This window comes from Lactuca sativa, chromosome 9 (assembly GCF_002870075.4).
Source record: "Lactuca sativa cultivar Salinas chromosome 9, Lsat_Salinas_v11, whole genome shotgun sequence".
NCBI lineage: Eukaryota > Viridiplantae > Streptophyta > Magnoliopsida > Asterales > Asteraceae > Lactuca > Lactuca sativa.
In genome coordinates this window covers 222,739,079-222,754,011 of record NC_056631.2, presented here as the reverse complement: position 1 = coordinate 222,754,011, position 14,933 = coordinate 222,739,079, and the positions used below count along the sequence as shown (strand labels likewise).

Sequence of the window (14,933 nt, the reverse complement as noted above, 5' to 3'; positions counted from 1 at the left end):
CTTTGGATTCTTCATTATGTGCTTCTCCAGTGACAAAAATCACCAACCACTGCATACACCATTTTTAACGGGAAAACTTAGAAACCCTATTTCGTCTTCTTCAATTGGGTTTATAAACCTAAATCTTAAAACCCATTGAACCCAAGAACAAAATGATTTAAATGTAAACCTAATGAATAGATGTTAGCAAAAGAGAATTCGCCCACTAATCTAAGACTTCACACGAACAGGTCGGATGTTTCTACTACTTCCACTCGCATCATTCTGTAATGCTTGAATCTCGATATGTTCCTCTTTTGATCTTGCATATTTAAATTGTCCCATTTCGACTCTTGAGTTGTACGCGGGGCGTACAACGAGGTACGCTTAGCGTACAAGTGATGAAGCGAGTACGCGGGGCGTACCTAATGGTACGCTTAGCGTACTCATGTGAGGGTGTGATCGGGGTCCCGGATACGCAGGCAAGGCGTACGCAGTGATTAATGAAAACCCTAATTTTAGGGGTTGGCCACTATATAAGCATCCTTGTGGACTTGAAACCCTCATTTCACCAGCCTCCTTGTCCCCTTTACCCTGCATTCAAACCCTAATCCCATTTTATTTTGGAGCTTAAAAGGCTATTTGGAAGAGTATTTTGGTGCTTGAAGGAAGGTGTCCATCCTTGAAGCTTCATTAAAGGAGTGAAGGCTTATAGATCCAGAACCTAATCATCTTTGGGCACTCATTTGAGGTATAAAGTCTTGAACTTGATGCTTATTAGCTTAGATCTCTTTTGGTTTGGGTTTATGGACCCTTTTGGTCCCATTGATGAGATTTTATGAGTCAACATCGTTTTTGAAGCTTAGAGTTGCCACTCTTGGTGTTATTTGGGTCCTTGAGTCATAAAGTTGTCATTTTTGAGGTTGAGATCCATTCATGCATGACTTAGGGCCATTTTCATGGAAGTAGAATGTTATATTTTGAGTTTGGGCTCATTTGAAGCATGCAATGTCACCAAGTTTGTGACTTTATAGGTCTAGACATTGATTAGGACTTAGATATGTGGTTTGGACCTGTGGGATAAGCATTAAGTGCTTAATGTCAAAAGATGGCTTAATAGAAGAGTACGATGGTCGTACAAGTCTATATGCGCAACATACAAGCCAGAAAGCGAGTACGCGTTGCGTACAGCTGAGTACGCCCTGCATACTCAGTCAGAGTGGGCTTCACATATTTGGGCCTCAGTTTAGGTCATTTCTTGGACCTTGTTGCTTTGGGCCTTAGTGGGCCATCTGAAATTAAGCTTTTAGACTAAGGATATGATTGGTCTTTAGGTTAAGGCCCATTAGAGGGGTTAGGGCCCAATTTGGAAAATTGGGCCATAAGTGGGTCATTAGTGGGCTTTGGTAAATTATTTAGTGTTGGGTCTTTTAAATTGGGGTTTTAGGCCTTAGTCATGGATCAAATTAGGCCAGGGGTAAAATGGCCATTTTACCCCAAGTATGGAGTATTGAATGTTGATTAAGACCCAAGTATTGATTGGATGTTATTTTGTACTGATAGCTCGAGGAGTCGTTAGGGCAGCAGCTAAGGAATTCTTTCTGTGAGATCCAACATTTAAGGTGAGTTTCCTCACTGGGTTTAGCGGGTCTAAGGCACCAATGTCGGCCCTTATTGATTATGTTAGGATGCTAGGAGTCTGCATGACCCTTGCATGTGTTATGTGCTGCTATGTATACCGAGTGAGGATCGATGCCAGGCGAGGCCTGAGGACCGGAACATATGTTAGTGTTTATGATCATTATATGTGTTAGCAAGACTATGTGATATTGATTTTATGTGTATAGTGGGCGAGGCCTGAGAATAACAGATATATAAACCGAGTGGGGCTCGATGCCGGGCGAGGCCCGATGTCGGGCAAGGGCCCACTATGTGATTTATTGCGTATGGTATAGGGTTGTTTGGGGAACTCACTAAGCTTTGTGCTTACTACTTTCAGTTTGTGTTTCAAGTACTTCTGTTTGCAAAGGGAAGAGCTCGGGTTGACTGCATCGCACACACCATTGGGATTATGCATATGATATTTTACTATGATTTTTATGACATTTGATACATTGGATATTTTGAGATGTATGGATGATATTTGGAAATAGTATTTTATCTATTTTAAAAATGAAATTTTTGGGACCATATTTGGGATGTTACACATCCACTTCATAGTTGTTATCCTTCTCTGAGAAAAACTTAATTGCTAGATCATCAAGACTAATTTTCAGGATATCTAGACCTTTCACGATTTTAACAAACTTGCTCCTCGGAGTATGAAGAACACATGAATCAATCTCCGTTGGAACAAGAGAGTCTTTAAGGCTCAAACGACGAAGAGGTCGGCAAGTTATTGATTGAGGGTGATGAAGTTCCAAAATCGATTAATGCGGTGAGAATTGAGAGAATATTTGGTTGATAATGTTTAATGGGGTCTCTTTTGTTGATTTAGGGGAATAGGAGAGATATAGATAGAGATAGATAGATAAAGAGAGGGGGAGAGAGAGAGAGAGAGAGAGTGTGTAAGGGAAAGAGACGTGTCATTTCTTTTATAATAAACAAATAAATGATAAGACAATTAAGTGAGTTGGCATAAGGGGTAACCTGGTTACCACTTCGTTTTAGCAAGAAGGGGCTATTCGACCTAACAAAACCAACTTTGTTCCCTTAGAAGACACAAAAGTAACATAAGGGACTGAATGAGCAAATGTGAAATATGTTGTAGGACTACAGTGTCATTTTCCCAAAAAGTATCCACGAGCTTCTACGCATGGATTTGGTTTCATGGAAAACCCATGGATAAAGGCCATTACCCACAGATTACCCAAGGGTTATGGGTGAAGGTCAATTTTTGTTGTAGTATTTATTGTAAAGTTATGTAGTATTCTTAGGAGTTAACAAGAGGATTCTATAAAGAGATGTAATCTTGTATGAATTTACAAAGAGAACTTGTAAAACCAATTTAACTAGGTTTAGGGTTATGGAGACGAAGATGTGAATCTATGAAGTAAACAAATAATAATAAATAAAGGCATGGATAAGGAAAGATGAGGTATTATTGGATCCCTGATCCCGATATATATAATATACAATAAAAATATAAGCTATATTATGATAATAATGGATTACATTTTATTACTCGTGTATGACCTTTGCTTCAAAAAAGATGGTTGTAAACCTTAAGACAATGAAAGTTCTATGAATTTTGGATAATATCATTTTGTTTGTAGGATGTTTTCATTAAATTTAGTCAATTAAAGTTTTTATCAATATAATTTTATGGATTTAGGTGCTATTAGTACTATGGGGTTGATTAGAGTTTATATTTATGTTATTGTAAATCCTCCCTAATAAATAAAGATCTTTTTTCCACATGTCAAATTCTCATTTATTTTGTCACATGTAATTTTGTGGTTATTTTAGATTAATTTTTATTCCACATGTCATTATATGTTTTTTTTTATTTTATTAAATTCTTTTTCTGGAAACCGGCAAATATATTAATAAAAGAAACCACATCAAGCTAATGTGGGAAAAACAAAAAGTACAAGACAATCAAAAACAAAAATTACAGACAAAGAGACGGGCATAAGTTCCAAACTCTCCAACCCACCGTTTTGCATGGAGTTCTGTGTTTGCACCAAGTAAACGTCATAGCTTTTATCATTTCTATTATGATCGCCGGTGATGTGTGAATCTGTTGGTACACCCGTTTATTCCTGGCTAACCATAAGCACCATAATGCTCCATTAAATATCATATTCAACAGCCTCTTTTTTCTATTACATCCAGAACACCTTGAGACGAATAGTATCAAGTCCTTTACCGAAGTGAATCTTCCACAATTGAGTTCACACCAGGATATTATCGAATCTAAGACGGAAATCGCAATTGGGCACGTAATCAAAATGTGGTCAGACGTCTCCTCATCTAAGCAACAACCACTGCATCTAGTTGATGGGATATTAATCCCACGCCTGCTGAGTGCCACCGCCGATGGAATTCTTCCTTGTTTTTCTCTCCACATGAAGGAGAGAATATTGAACGGAGTCCATTTCCCCCAATCGAACGGTCCATCACATACAACATAGCCAGCTAGTTCAATCCTTTCATGTAACCAATACACCATGAATCGTCCATCAGAAACAAACTCTGATTTCCACTCACCCTCACCCACATTCCACGATATTACTTCTTTGGGATCAATGTTGATCGTTTGCTGGAATGACCTAGATTTGATTATGTTTTTCCATACCCCCGTACTCGATCTGTTCGCAAACACTGACCAGTGCCTTCCTTCTAAATTATGCAAACATCAAATAGTTTTTGCCCACAGTGATGAGTTCTCAGATTTCAGACGCCACATCCATTTTGCTAGCAGTGAAATGTTGAGAGATTTAATCGAACCTAGTCCGATCCCCCCAGTCGTCTTTGGAGAAACAAGCTTATTCCAAGCCACCCAATTAATACTTTTTTTCTCGTACTCCTTGTTCGAAATAAAGTTTCTTCTGATTTTTTCCAACGTGTCGATCACACCTTTCGGGATTGCAAAGATCGACATATAATATATAGGCAGGTTGCCAAGGACCGCCTTTGCGAGGGTTATTCTACCACCGAAACTTAAAGATTTCGCTTTCTAAGTCGTGAGCTTATTTTGGAACTTATCAATGACCGGTCTCCATGCTCGCTTCCTATTCATATTTTCGCCCACCGGAACTCCCAGATAAGTGAAGGGAATGGATGAAGGTTCACACCCTAGGGGAGCCGCCGAGTTTGAAACTTTTGAATTAGATACCCCCACCCCAAAGACTTTTGACTTCATGAAGTTCACTTTTAGTCCGGACGACACATGGAAGCACCGTAATATTCTTGATAAATTTGCGATGTTCCTCCTTAACCATTCGCCTATGAATAGCGCATCATCTGCATAGAATAAATGAGACAAGCAAATGTTAGGTTGTGAAAATTTAATTCCTTCATATATTCCTTTCTCCACTGCTGTTATCATTGCTTTATTGAGTCCCTCCATCGCGATTATAAACAGAAAGGGAGAGAGTGGGTCACCCTGTCTGACCCCCTTTGTCATTGAAAACTCTTTAGTTGGGCTACCATTGATTATTACCGACGCCCTCCCAGAACCCAAACAACCATTCATCCATATTCTCCATTTCAATCCAAATCCCATTTGTTCCATGATAGAATCCAGGAACGCCCAATTTATCGAATCAAATGCTTTATTAAAATCAGCTTTGAAGAGTAGTATCTTTTTGCCTTTTGCCTTTGCCCAAGAGCAAAGCTCGTTAACTATCATCGTCCCTTCCAGTATATTCCTTCCTTCCACATAAGCTGATTGTACCTCTCCAATGATATTACCAATCACGTTTTTTAATCTAATTGCCAGCAACTTCGCAATAATTGTATATATCGATCCAATCAAACTTATTGGTCTGAAATCTCCAAAGTTTCCCTTAGATTTTGCCACTAGAGATATGAAGGAGGAGTTACAACCACACGATAGCTTTCCATGAACTTCAAAATACTTTACCATCCCCACAATCTCCTCTCTCAACAGCTCCCAGAATTTTTTTTATGAATTTAAACGTGAATCCGTCCGGTCCCGGTGATTTATCATCCCCACATGCCCAAACCGCTCTTTTTATTTCCTCTGTTGTAATTCCAGCTTCCAAGTATCTAGCATCCATTCCAGAAAGCCTTTTGAAACCCGGATTGGAGAATTTTGGTCTAATTGGCCATCTTTCTTTAAATTTATTCCCAAAGAACTTTTCTGCCTCCTTTTTGATTTCCACCGGGTTAGTACTCCAAACACCATTTATCATGATCCCATGTATATGGTTTTTGCGATTTCTGTTGTTCACATAGTTATGGAAGAAGCGAGTGTTCTCATCACCATCGATCTCCCATTTTAATTTTGCCCTTTGCTTCAGGTTCATGGCCAACCTTCTCGCGTGATCGTCGACCTTAACTCCCAAAATTGATCTTTCTTTCATCTCATTAATAGTCAGGGGCCTAGATTCCGCCCCCATTTCAATTTCAGCTATTCTCTTTTTCCATTCATCGACTTCCTTCAACTCCTTATCAATTGTGTTTATTTTCCAGTTTCTAATCGCTAGTTTGAGATGCTTCAATTTATTCAAGAAAATTATGTCAGGGGTACCGTAACCTCTGAACACTGAGCACGCTTCCTTAATAACTCCATCCAATTTGTCGTTAAGTAGCCAGGAGTTTAAGAACTTGAACGGGGGCGGTCCAAAATCCTCGTTTCTAGCTCTCAATATAATAGGGGAATGGTCTGATAGGTCTCTATTCATTGCAAAGGAGGAAGCAAGAGGATATACAGAAAGGAAATTGGAGCATACCAGAAAACGATCTAACTTACTCAGTTTCCCACCAAGGGTTCTGAAGTATGTAAATTTTTGACCTCCCATCTTCAAGTCCGTCAATTCACCATTGAGGATGAATTTGTTGAACTCATTTGCACTCCGAGCACAGAATTCAGAGTTTATACGTTCGTCTGGGCGCCTTACCACATTGAAATCCCCCATGAAGATCCAGGTTGCTGATCTCGATAGTTTTATTGCCAACAGTTCGTCCCACACTTTAGCTTTCTCGCGTTCCTGTTGAGGGCCATAGACATTTACGAACCCAGTTAGCCCATCAATTCCCACAAAGTTCCCCATTGTTACAATATAATTCCTTGATTTAATCACTTCCACTAATGAGAACATTCTACTATCCCATATCGTTATTATTCCTCCCGATCTTCCCGTAGTGAATACTTGCTCAAATTTGCAGTCTGCGTCACCCCAGCAGTTAGTTGGATTGAAAAGCGGGGAAGATTCACCCAATTTCGTTTCCTGAATCCCAACCAGACATAATTTATTCTCTCTCCTCAGTCTACCCACCCAATCCGTTTTATGTTTCTCTCCCAGACCTCTGATGTTTAGTGACATGATGTTCATTATATTAGTTGGTTTTCTCCTTCTTCGCCCATTACATCTTTGAGGACTTCGTTGTCACATTCCATATCGAAGCCCAACATTTTGCCTACCTCCACCGTGTTCCTGATTTCCGATGATGATGTCGAGTGTGACTCGTCATCCGATTCTGGGAGCGGGATTTGGGATGGGATCGGTTCTTGATTTAAGTCGATGGGGGGCTGATTTGAAGACACCAATTGATTTTGATTTTCCATGGGCGACTCAAGAATCGGCGTCAATATCCGTCTTCTTTTATCATAGGCTCCTTTAAAGTTGTTGTTGACCCGACCCGAAAATGGTTCACTTCGACCCATATTGTTAGGAAAAGGCCCAAAGCAGCCAGTTAAAGGTAACGAGTTTAGGGGACCGTTTGACGAGTCCATATGACCCAGATTGTTATTTAAATGTAATAATAAATGCATATCAATTTCATTAATAAACTTTTCTTCTAATTTTAAAATTACTAAATTAAAGATTCAATAATTTTCTTTATTTATTTATCTAATTTATTTGTTTAAATTTAAAAAAGAAAAAAAAAACACTTTAATTTTTATAATTTAATATTTTCTTATTTTTCTTATAAATTAAAGCTTCTCAAATGTTTAGAATTTTGTATTTAATTTTTTTTAAATAAACTCATGTAATACATGGGTCTCACGCCTAGTTTGTAATACATAAAAAAAATGTAATATTGTGATGACCAAAATCATCGATTTGCAATATTTTTTGCAAATTTTACAAGGAGTTTTCTAAATGCACAATCCTATTTTGAAATGTAATTAAAGAAAACATAAAATATATAATTGTGAAAAGTCACATTGCGCCAAGATGGTGGTCAATCCCCTAAATGATTATTTTTGTAGATTTCTGTTAAATAAAATATTCAGACCATAATGAACCGAATAATTTAAAATAGTTGTTAAAACGTTTTAACACGACAAACTATATTACTCATACTACTTTGACACATTCATAATTTCAACATCACAAAAATGTGAGGCATATCATTTAGTTATCTCTATTCCATAGTGCAATAGTGAATGTTATATTCGTAACAGAAATTTCCACTTTGGTATTTTATTTGGTAAAATGATTTGTGTTGGGTCCTTAAATTTCCCCATATGAGGATAGCATCATTTTTTTTTGCATCTTGTACCTTGAAGCTAATTTATCTTCCTATCCCATTCCATTAATTCTTGATTCGATCACAACACATTCCAATCCTCTTTCCTATGATTGTCTTTCAAAGAGGATATAATCGACAGACAATTGAATTGATCTTAATTCGGGGTCGATTTGGGTAATAGTATAAATGCCATTATTTGCCATGTTTCACTATATAAATAAACAAAAATCATTTTGCGAAAAAAATCACACACACATACATGGGGTTCCCCTCTTATTTCTATTAACGGTTGGGTAGTCAATATACCAAATGAATTATCAATTAAGGGCTAGAAAATGTTACATTTCCGGTTGTTTTACAACAAAATTACATCATTCCTATAAAAAAAAATAAGGTAAGAGATAAATAAGATGATCGGCAACCCTAATTGTAAGATTGAAAGACTGCTTCCAAAATCTATGCCACAAAGGAAAAAAAAAGTTTTTTTTTTCCTAATCCTACATAAGAAATTTGCAAACAAAGTTTTTTCTTGAGAGAAATAATAAGGTGTTGTGTGTCCGACTACAAAGACCACTAAGCGAATAAATCTACACACGAATAGGGCAGGCAACATCAAGTAAAACATGGATAAATACACAAGAAATGGAGAGATAACTCATTCATATCTAATTCTAACCTAACATTATCTTCTCACTTCCAAACAAAAATGAAGTTAGACCCTAAACTACATCAATACTAATCTACAACCTATCAATGGTCATGTCCCCGAAGAGGGATAACTCATTCATATCTAATTCTAACCTAACATCATCTTCTCACTTCCTTCCTTGTACCTTTGATGAGATCATCTACACTTTCCTAACCGAAGCATACAATTGTCTCCTATAGACAAGTCCCAGTTGTTTTATATTTCTTTTAAACAAACTCATCTTTAAAATATCGCCTTTTAGCTCTTGCAAATGTTTTGTTAAGAAACTAAACGGTTATCAATTGTCATCGGATCTTGAGACCAATCTTCTTTACTAAACATCAAGTCTGTTCATATGAATCAATGAATGGACCATAGTGAGTAACCAATTATTTATGATAATGCCTATGAATCTTATATATATCAGACATGGTATATTCTTGGTTTTAAAATCTGTTGTTATTTATATCGTTTTAATTATGTTTTTCGCACGCCATAATACTAAATATGAAGTTCTATGGACATTTAGATTTATTATATTTAATAATCTTTTATGTCATTTTTGGTTGAAGCTTATACTCTAAATATTGTCTGATTTCAAAACTAATTATATGGTTGTAAATTACCGATTTCAATGAGAAGTTTTTAACAATTTAAAATCCGTGAACAATAACTTTAATATATATATATATATATATATATATATATATATATATATATATATATATATATATATATATTTTGCCTTTATAATTAATTGAAACTGCTTAATCTGATTTTCTATCATAACTTTTTATATAATACTCGATTTAAATCTAAATATATCATTGAGACCATCTAATTTTTATCTACTTATCTACATAATGATACAACTTTTTCTAAGTCTTACATATGTAACACGTTACTCATTTTCTGTCTAAAAAAATCTGTTTTTATATATAAAATATGTTTTGCGCACATCATATGGTTGCCATGTACGGTTTCATGGACATTTAAATTCATAAGGCTGGAGAGAGTGGTGCCACCAAAACCACACTCCATTCACCGTCACATGTGCGCCACGTCAGTTTTTACCACACAAGTGTGGTTTCTTGCCACACCAAGGGAGTGGTGCCACACTTTTATTTCTTTTTTTTTTTTAAACTATTTTAATTTAATAAACTTTTTTTAATAAAACAACATATTTTTTCATTACTTGAAAATTAAAAAACCTATTACATTGATAATTCAAAAAACATTACATTGCATTCCAAAAAAAAATACACATGAAAAAACACATTTTTGAGATTGGTGAATTTTTTTAAATAAAATAGAGAGAAGAGTGTTTTTTGTTTGAAAAAAAATGAAGTGTTGTAGTATTTTATAGTATTTAAAAAAAACAAAACAAAAAAAAACAAAAACCGGTAGTATTTTGACCTGATTCCTCCCAACCAATCACATTGCACGGCTATAGAGGGCCGCGCAGTGAGGGGGCGGTGTTCGCGGATGAGGTGGCATAAATCGCGGCCCCAAACCACGGTCACTCCCTGCAGCCTAATAATTTGATAACATGCATGTGATTTTCCACCGACCAAAGATACTCAAAATATTGTCCGAAACTCCAAAAGTAATTGTCATAATCCCCAAGCCAACGACAAATTTTTCATAATATTTCTCAATGCATAATATCACAAACTAAAGAATTCGACCAATTTCTTAATTATCCATATAAAATATTAAACGGCTTTACATAAACCAATAAAATAATCGCATCAATTCTGCCTCCAGTTAATATTTTTATCAAACTCATAATATCGATCCAAATTCATTTCCCAAGTTTCCGTTCTATATCTTTTTGGCATATTACTTTTTTTAGAAAGCACTACACATTTGTCCATTACATGACTTGAAGTCTCAAGAAGCCAGTGGGCCTTTTATTGGCATATTATATAGGCAGCCATCATCACCATCAAGAGCATGTCGATATCTTTTTTGATGCTGATGTATTATGACATTTAGTTTCATATATAGTTAAAAGGCAAAAATATAATCTTTTGTATAATTAAACACAATAGAGCTTTAAATTATGCCTTGCTTTTTACACAGTTCTCTTTTGATACTTTGAAAATATATTTATTATTTGTAGTTCGAAATATCTCAAGTGACCAAAAAGAAAATACAAAAATAGATTTACATTAAATCATATTAGATAAAGTGATAAAACATAAGCTGAGGTAATTAGATGGCTATTCCATTCCATTCAATTCCAATTCCAATCCACCACAACAGTTTCCAATAAAATTCCTGTAGTTAATAGAGACCAATGGAATTCTCAATTTCAGGGTTCAGAAAATCTCATCTGCATTACATTTCCAGTTGTTTATAATCTCTATTAAAAAAAAGACCTAGAAACTCAACTTAAAAGTAAAATAGAAAAAAAAAAAATCTTAAACTCTAACTGCTGAAAGCCTCTTCTATAGCTCATCCTGCATACAAAAATACAAAAAATAAGAATGAGAATCAGTGTATAGACAAAAAGAGACATATGCAAGAAATAGCACTATACTTTCATTTATTTATTTATTACAGTATTGCCCTTTCAAAAGGGGCTATAATAAACAAATGAATAAAAAAGTATATTTGCTATTTCATCATAATTACCTTAACATCATTTTCATCAGCCTCTTCCTCATCTTCTGGTTCAGCATCATCATTATCAGCCTGAAAAAAACAATAATATTTAACAAATTTAAAATCCAGAATTAAAAATTAAAAATAATAATAATAATCATAATAAAAGTTGTCAGAGAAAGCTTACATCAGAATCAGCAGGATCATCCTTTGATTCCTAAAAGGGAGACAAAAAAATAAAGAGTTATGGAAAAGAAAAAAGTATATTAAAAAAAAATAAGGACTAAATGCAAGAAAAAAGCATTATACTTTGATAAAATAAATACTCAATTATAGCAGTGAAAATTGCTTAATATTTGAATAAGATTCTATAATTTGGTAATTTTTTTTTAAGTATTATGCTATAATAAATTTGATACCTCTTCCTCCTTTTTCTTTTCTAGCTCTTCAAATGCTGCCTTTTCAGCCTAAAAAAAAAAAAGAATTAAGCATAATAATAATTAGAAATTATTTAATATAAAGAATAAACTAGAAAAAAGACACAAAGACTTATATAAAAAGCAACTTACATCTTTTTGTTTGGCCCAAGTTTCTTCCACTAGTTGTTTGGCATATTCAGGATCATCACATATCAAGACATTGTCAAATAGAGTTCCAGATTTAACCTGTAAAAAAAAATAAACATCACATTTATTTCAGCATTCAATCAAAAAAAGATAACAAAATTGCATTCAATACAATTATAAAATAATTACCTGCCACAACTCAATGCCAACATACTTCAACTTGGGGAAAACATAGAGATCTGGGTCATCTTTAAAATCTACGTTTCATATAAAAAAGAAAAAGAAAATCAGTGTCAATATATAAATAAAAAACATAAAGAATCAGAGATTGAAAACAACTTGAAAGATGAAAGAACAAAAACCTGGGTTGTCAATCATGGGTGCCTTCCACTTTCCTTTGTAGTTGGGGTTCTTGATTTTCTGTCAAATGGAAAACATTTTTATAACATATGTTACTTACTAACTTACTGATTGATATATTATAATGTTATAAAAATGTGCAATTTAAAATTAAATAAATAAATAAACACAAACCTTTGCCTTCCATGGACCCTTGTAATCAGGGTTTGGAATAGTTGGAACAGTCCACTCACCATCTTCCTCATCATCCCAATCCTCTGGCTGCAATTTTACCTCATTATAATCAAAAACTAAATAATCAAAAATGTAAAATTGATTGTGGAAATTGAAATTAAACCTTTTTGGCATCAGGGTCTGAAATCTCTTTTGGGATGTCATCATAACCATCAGGCTTCTTGTCTTCAGGGTCAGGGATGAATTCCTTCTCATCCCAATCTTCAGGCTGTAAATTAATTTAGAATTGAGTTAGTATTAAAAGGAAGGGGGACTTAACTTTAAAGAAAGTCAAGAAACAAAGTACAATTACCTTTTTGGCCTCAGGGTCCTTTATCTGTTTTGCTGGAAGAAGATCCCAATCAGAGTACAAACTTCCTGTTTGTTTCTCAACATTATCAATTGAGATGGTGTAGGTGGCATCAGGGCGGAGGACAAAGGTATAAACATGTGAAAGTTGATCAGTTTCACAAGGAACATCTTTCTTGATCAATTTGTTTTCTCCATTGTATGTGAGAATTGCATGAACCTTCTTTGTTGCATACCCACAAATATCAGGTCCAAACATGATGCTGTATGGGGTATCACCACCAAATTTCTTTTGATCAACATCGCCACTCAGCAATTTCATGTAGCCACCACCACAATCGAGCTTCTGTTCATGCTTAACAGAAAACTGGAAGACTAAAGTTTTATCCTTGTTGCTGAATTCAGGGTACTCAGCTGAAATTGCATAAAACCTGTAGTCTTCACTGGTTTGGATACCTATTAACAAATAGAAAGAAAGAAAAACAGTTTATGTAAGTAAGTGACCAAGCAAAAACTTATATTTAAAAGCCTTTACATTGCACAAAAGGGCTTACCTTTATCATTGGCATCTCCATTCCATTTACCAGAAGTATAATTCCACTCCCCAGCCATGTTCTCATCTTTCTTCCAGTCAGATTTTACCCACCTGCTTTCCCATCCATCTGATGATAAACATTGAATGATTTGAATCAGATGTATTAGATAACCAACCAAATATAGTGTAATGTAAAAAGAATTAGCTACATGAATGTAGAACTTCTTTTGAAAACGAACTATATTCTGCAGAAGCCACATGGGGAAAGCTGAAAATTTTGAATACGCTGAAGATGTTTTTTTTCTCATAAATATGTCCCAAGGATCGGGCTACTATAGTGGAACTGTTATCATCACTAGAAACAGTAATCAATGTCTAGGGATGGGCGTGATTGACTTGTTGATCTATCATAAAGAAAAGAACAGATCCATCGATAAATAGCCTTGATTCGAACACACCTAAAAGAGCGATGTACCATTTATAATTCTGTTCAGGCATTGACGATTGTGCATAACAGCAATATCTCACAATGGCCGTAACAGCCACCTAACTACACCAAAAGCAGAAATACTATGCTAAAACCAGACTAAAAATAACAGATATCAGTTCCTTTCGTCACTCTTTCAACACATCAAATTGACGCTTAAAGACTTCAGTCTGCTAACGGCTTCAAATTAGATAATTCATTCCAATCTCGATTGATATACCAACTATTCTCATCGATCAACTACAAATTTACATATCTAACCTTGACGGAATAGATCAGGTCATCCTAAGCAAATCGGACTAATACAAGTTCATACGAACTGAAACGTCTATATAGATTCAAAATGCAAGCAAATTCATAACGATGTTCGTTGAAGACTTACCATCGAAGCGCTCCTCAAAGAACACTTTAGCAGAAGCGATCGAGAAGAGCAGAAGTAGAGCTAGAAAGGCTAGAGAAGTAGGGTTTAACCTCCGATTCGCCATCGCTACACAGAGTGTGTGTGTGTGTGATCACGAGATAGAGAGCGGGGTTTAAATATGCGGACTTCGTCTTTGGTAACGACGTTTGGATCAGCGTTGAGTTTTCGAAGAAACGGATCCACGTTGGAGCATAAAACCACGTGGACGAATAATAGATGAACACGTCAGGAGTTTGTGTCACAGGTGCCACCTGGCTATCGTTGATTGGGTATTACTACGAGCCGGCTACTGAAGAAAGTAGAGTAAATTTTACGAAATTAGATATTTATGAGATTAGCCCTTTTGTTTAACGATTTGGCAATTATGACATATTTATAATTATTTACGAGAATTTATTTATATAGAAAATAGTAATTTTTTTCGGTTCTTATTTATTAGGGTTTGATGTGAATAAATTACATGTTATTTAGGAAAAAACAAGGTTTAACCAGTTTCATTTGATTTGGCATATGTGAGCTTTACATTAGACGTTTTCGTATAAATATTTGTCCAAGAACTATCTTTGAACAGATAAAGAGAAAATATTTGTTCCATC

The 14,933-nt window shown here is 35.2% G+C and overlaps 1 protein-coding gene across 1 annotated transcript; it reads right to left on the bottom strand.

The window, feature by feature from the left end:
- Window positions 1–11,045: 11,045 nt before the first annotated feature.
- Window positions 11,046–14,460, bottom strand: LOC111878894 (calreticulin). The gene is made up of 12 exons (XM_023875372.3): window positions 14,299–14,460; window positions 13,449–13,556; window positions 12,899–13,350; window positions 12,710–12,814; window positions 12,547–12,633; window positions 12,375–12,432; window positions 12,202–12,269; window positions 12,016–12,111; window positions 11,866–11,913; window positions 11,634–11,663; window positions 11,477–11,536; window positions 11,046–11,301 (listed from the first exon to the last, which is right to left on the bottom strand). The coding sequence occupies exons 1-12, from the start codon at window positions 14,399–14,401 to the stop codon at window positions 11,290–11,292; spliced, it is 1,227 nt and encodes a 408-aa protein (XP_023731140.1). The 5' UTR covers window positions 14,402–14,460; the 3' UTR covers window positions 11,046–11,289.
- Between the last annotated feature and the right edge of the window lie 473 nt (window positions 14,461–14,933).

Bases quoted from the DNA above. Each gene is read 5' to 3' on its own strand.
- LOC111878894 (XM_023875372.3), bottom strand. From the start codon at position 14,401: ATGGCGAATCGGAGGTTAAACCCTACTTCTCTAGCCTTTCTAGCTCTA. The intron at 12,815-12,898 runs GTAATTGTACTT...ATTAATTTACAG, and splicing joins AGGACCCTGAGGCCAAAAAG to CCTGAAGATTGGGATGAGAA. The intron at 12,112-12,201 runs GTAATTATTTTA...TTTTTTTTACAG, and splicing joins TTGGCATTGAGTTGTGGCAG to GTTAAATCTGGAACTCTATT.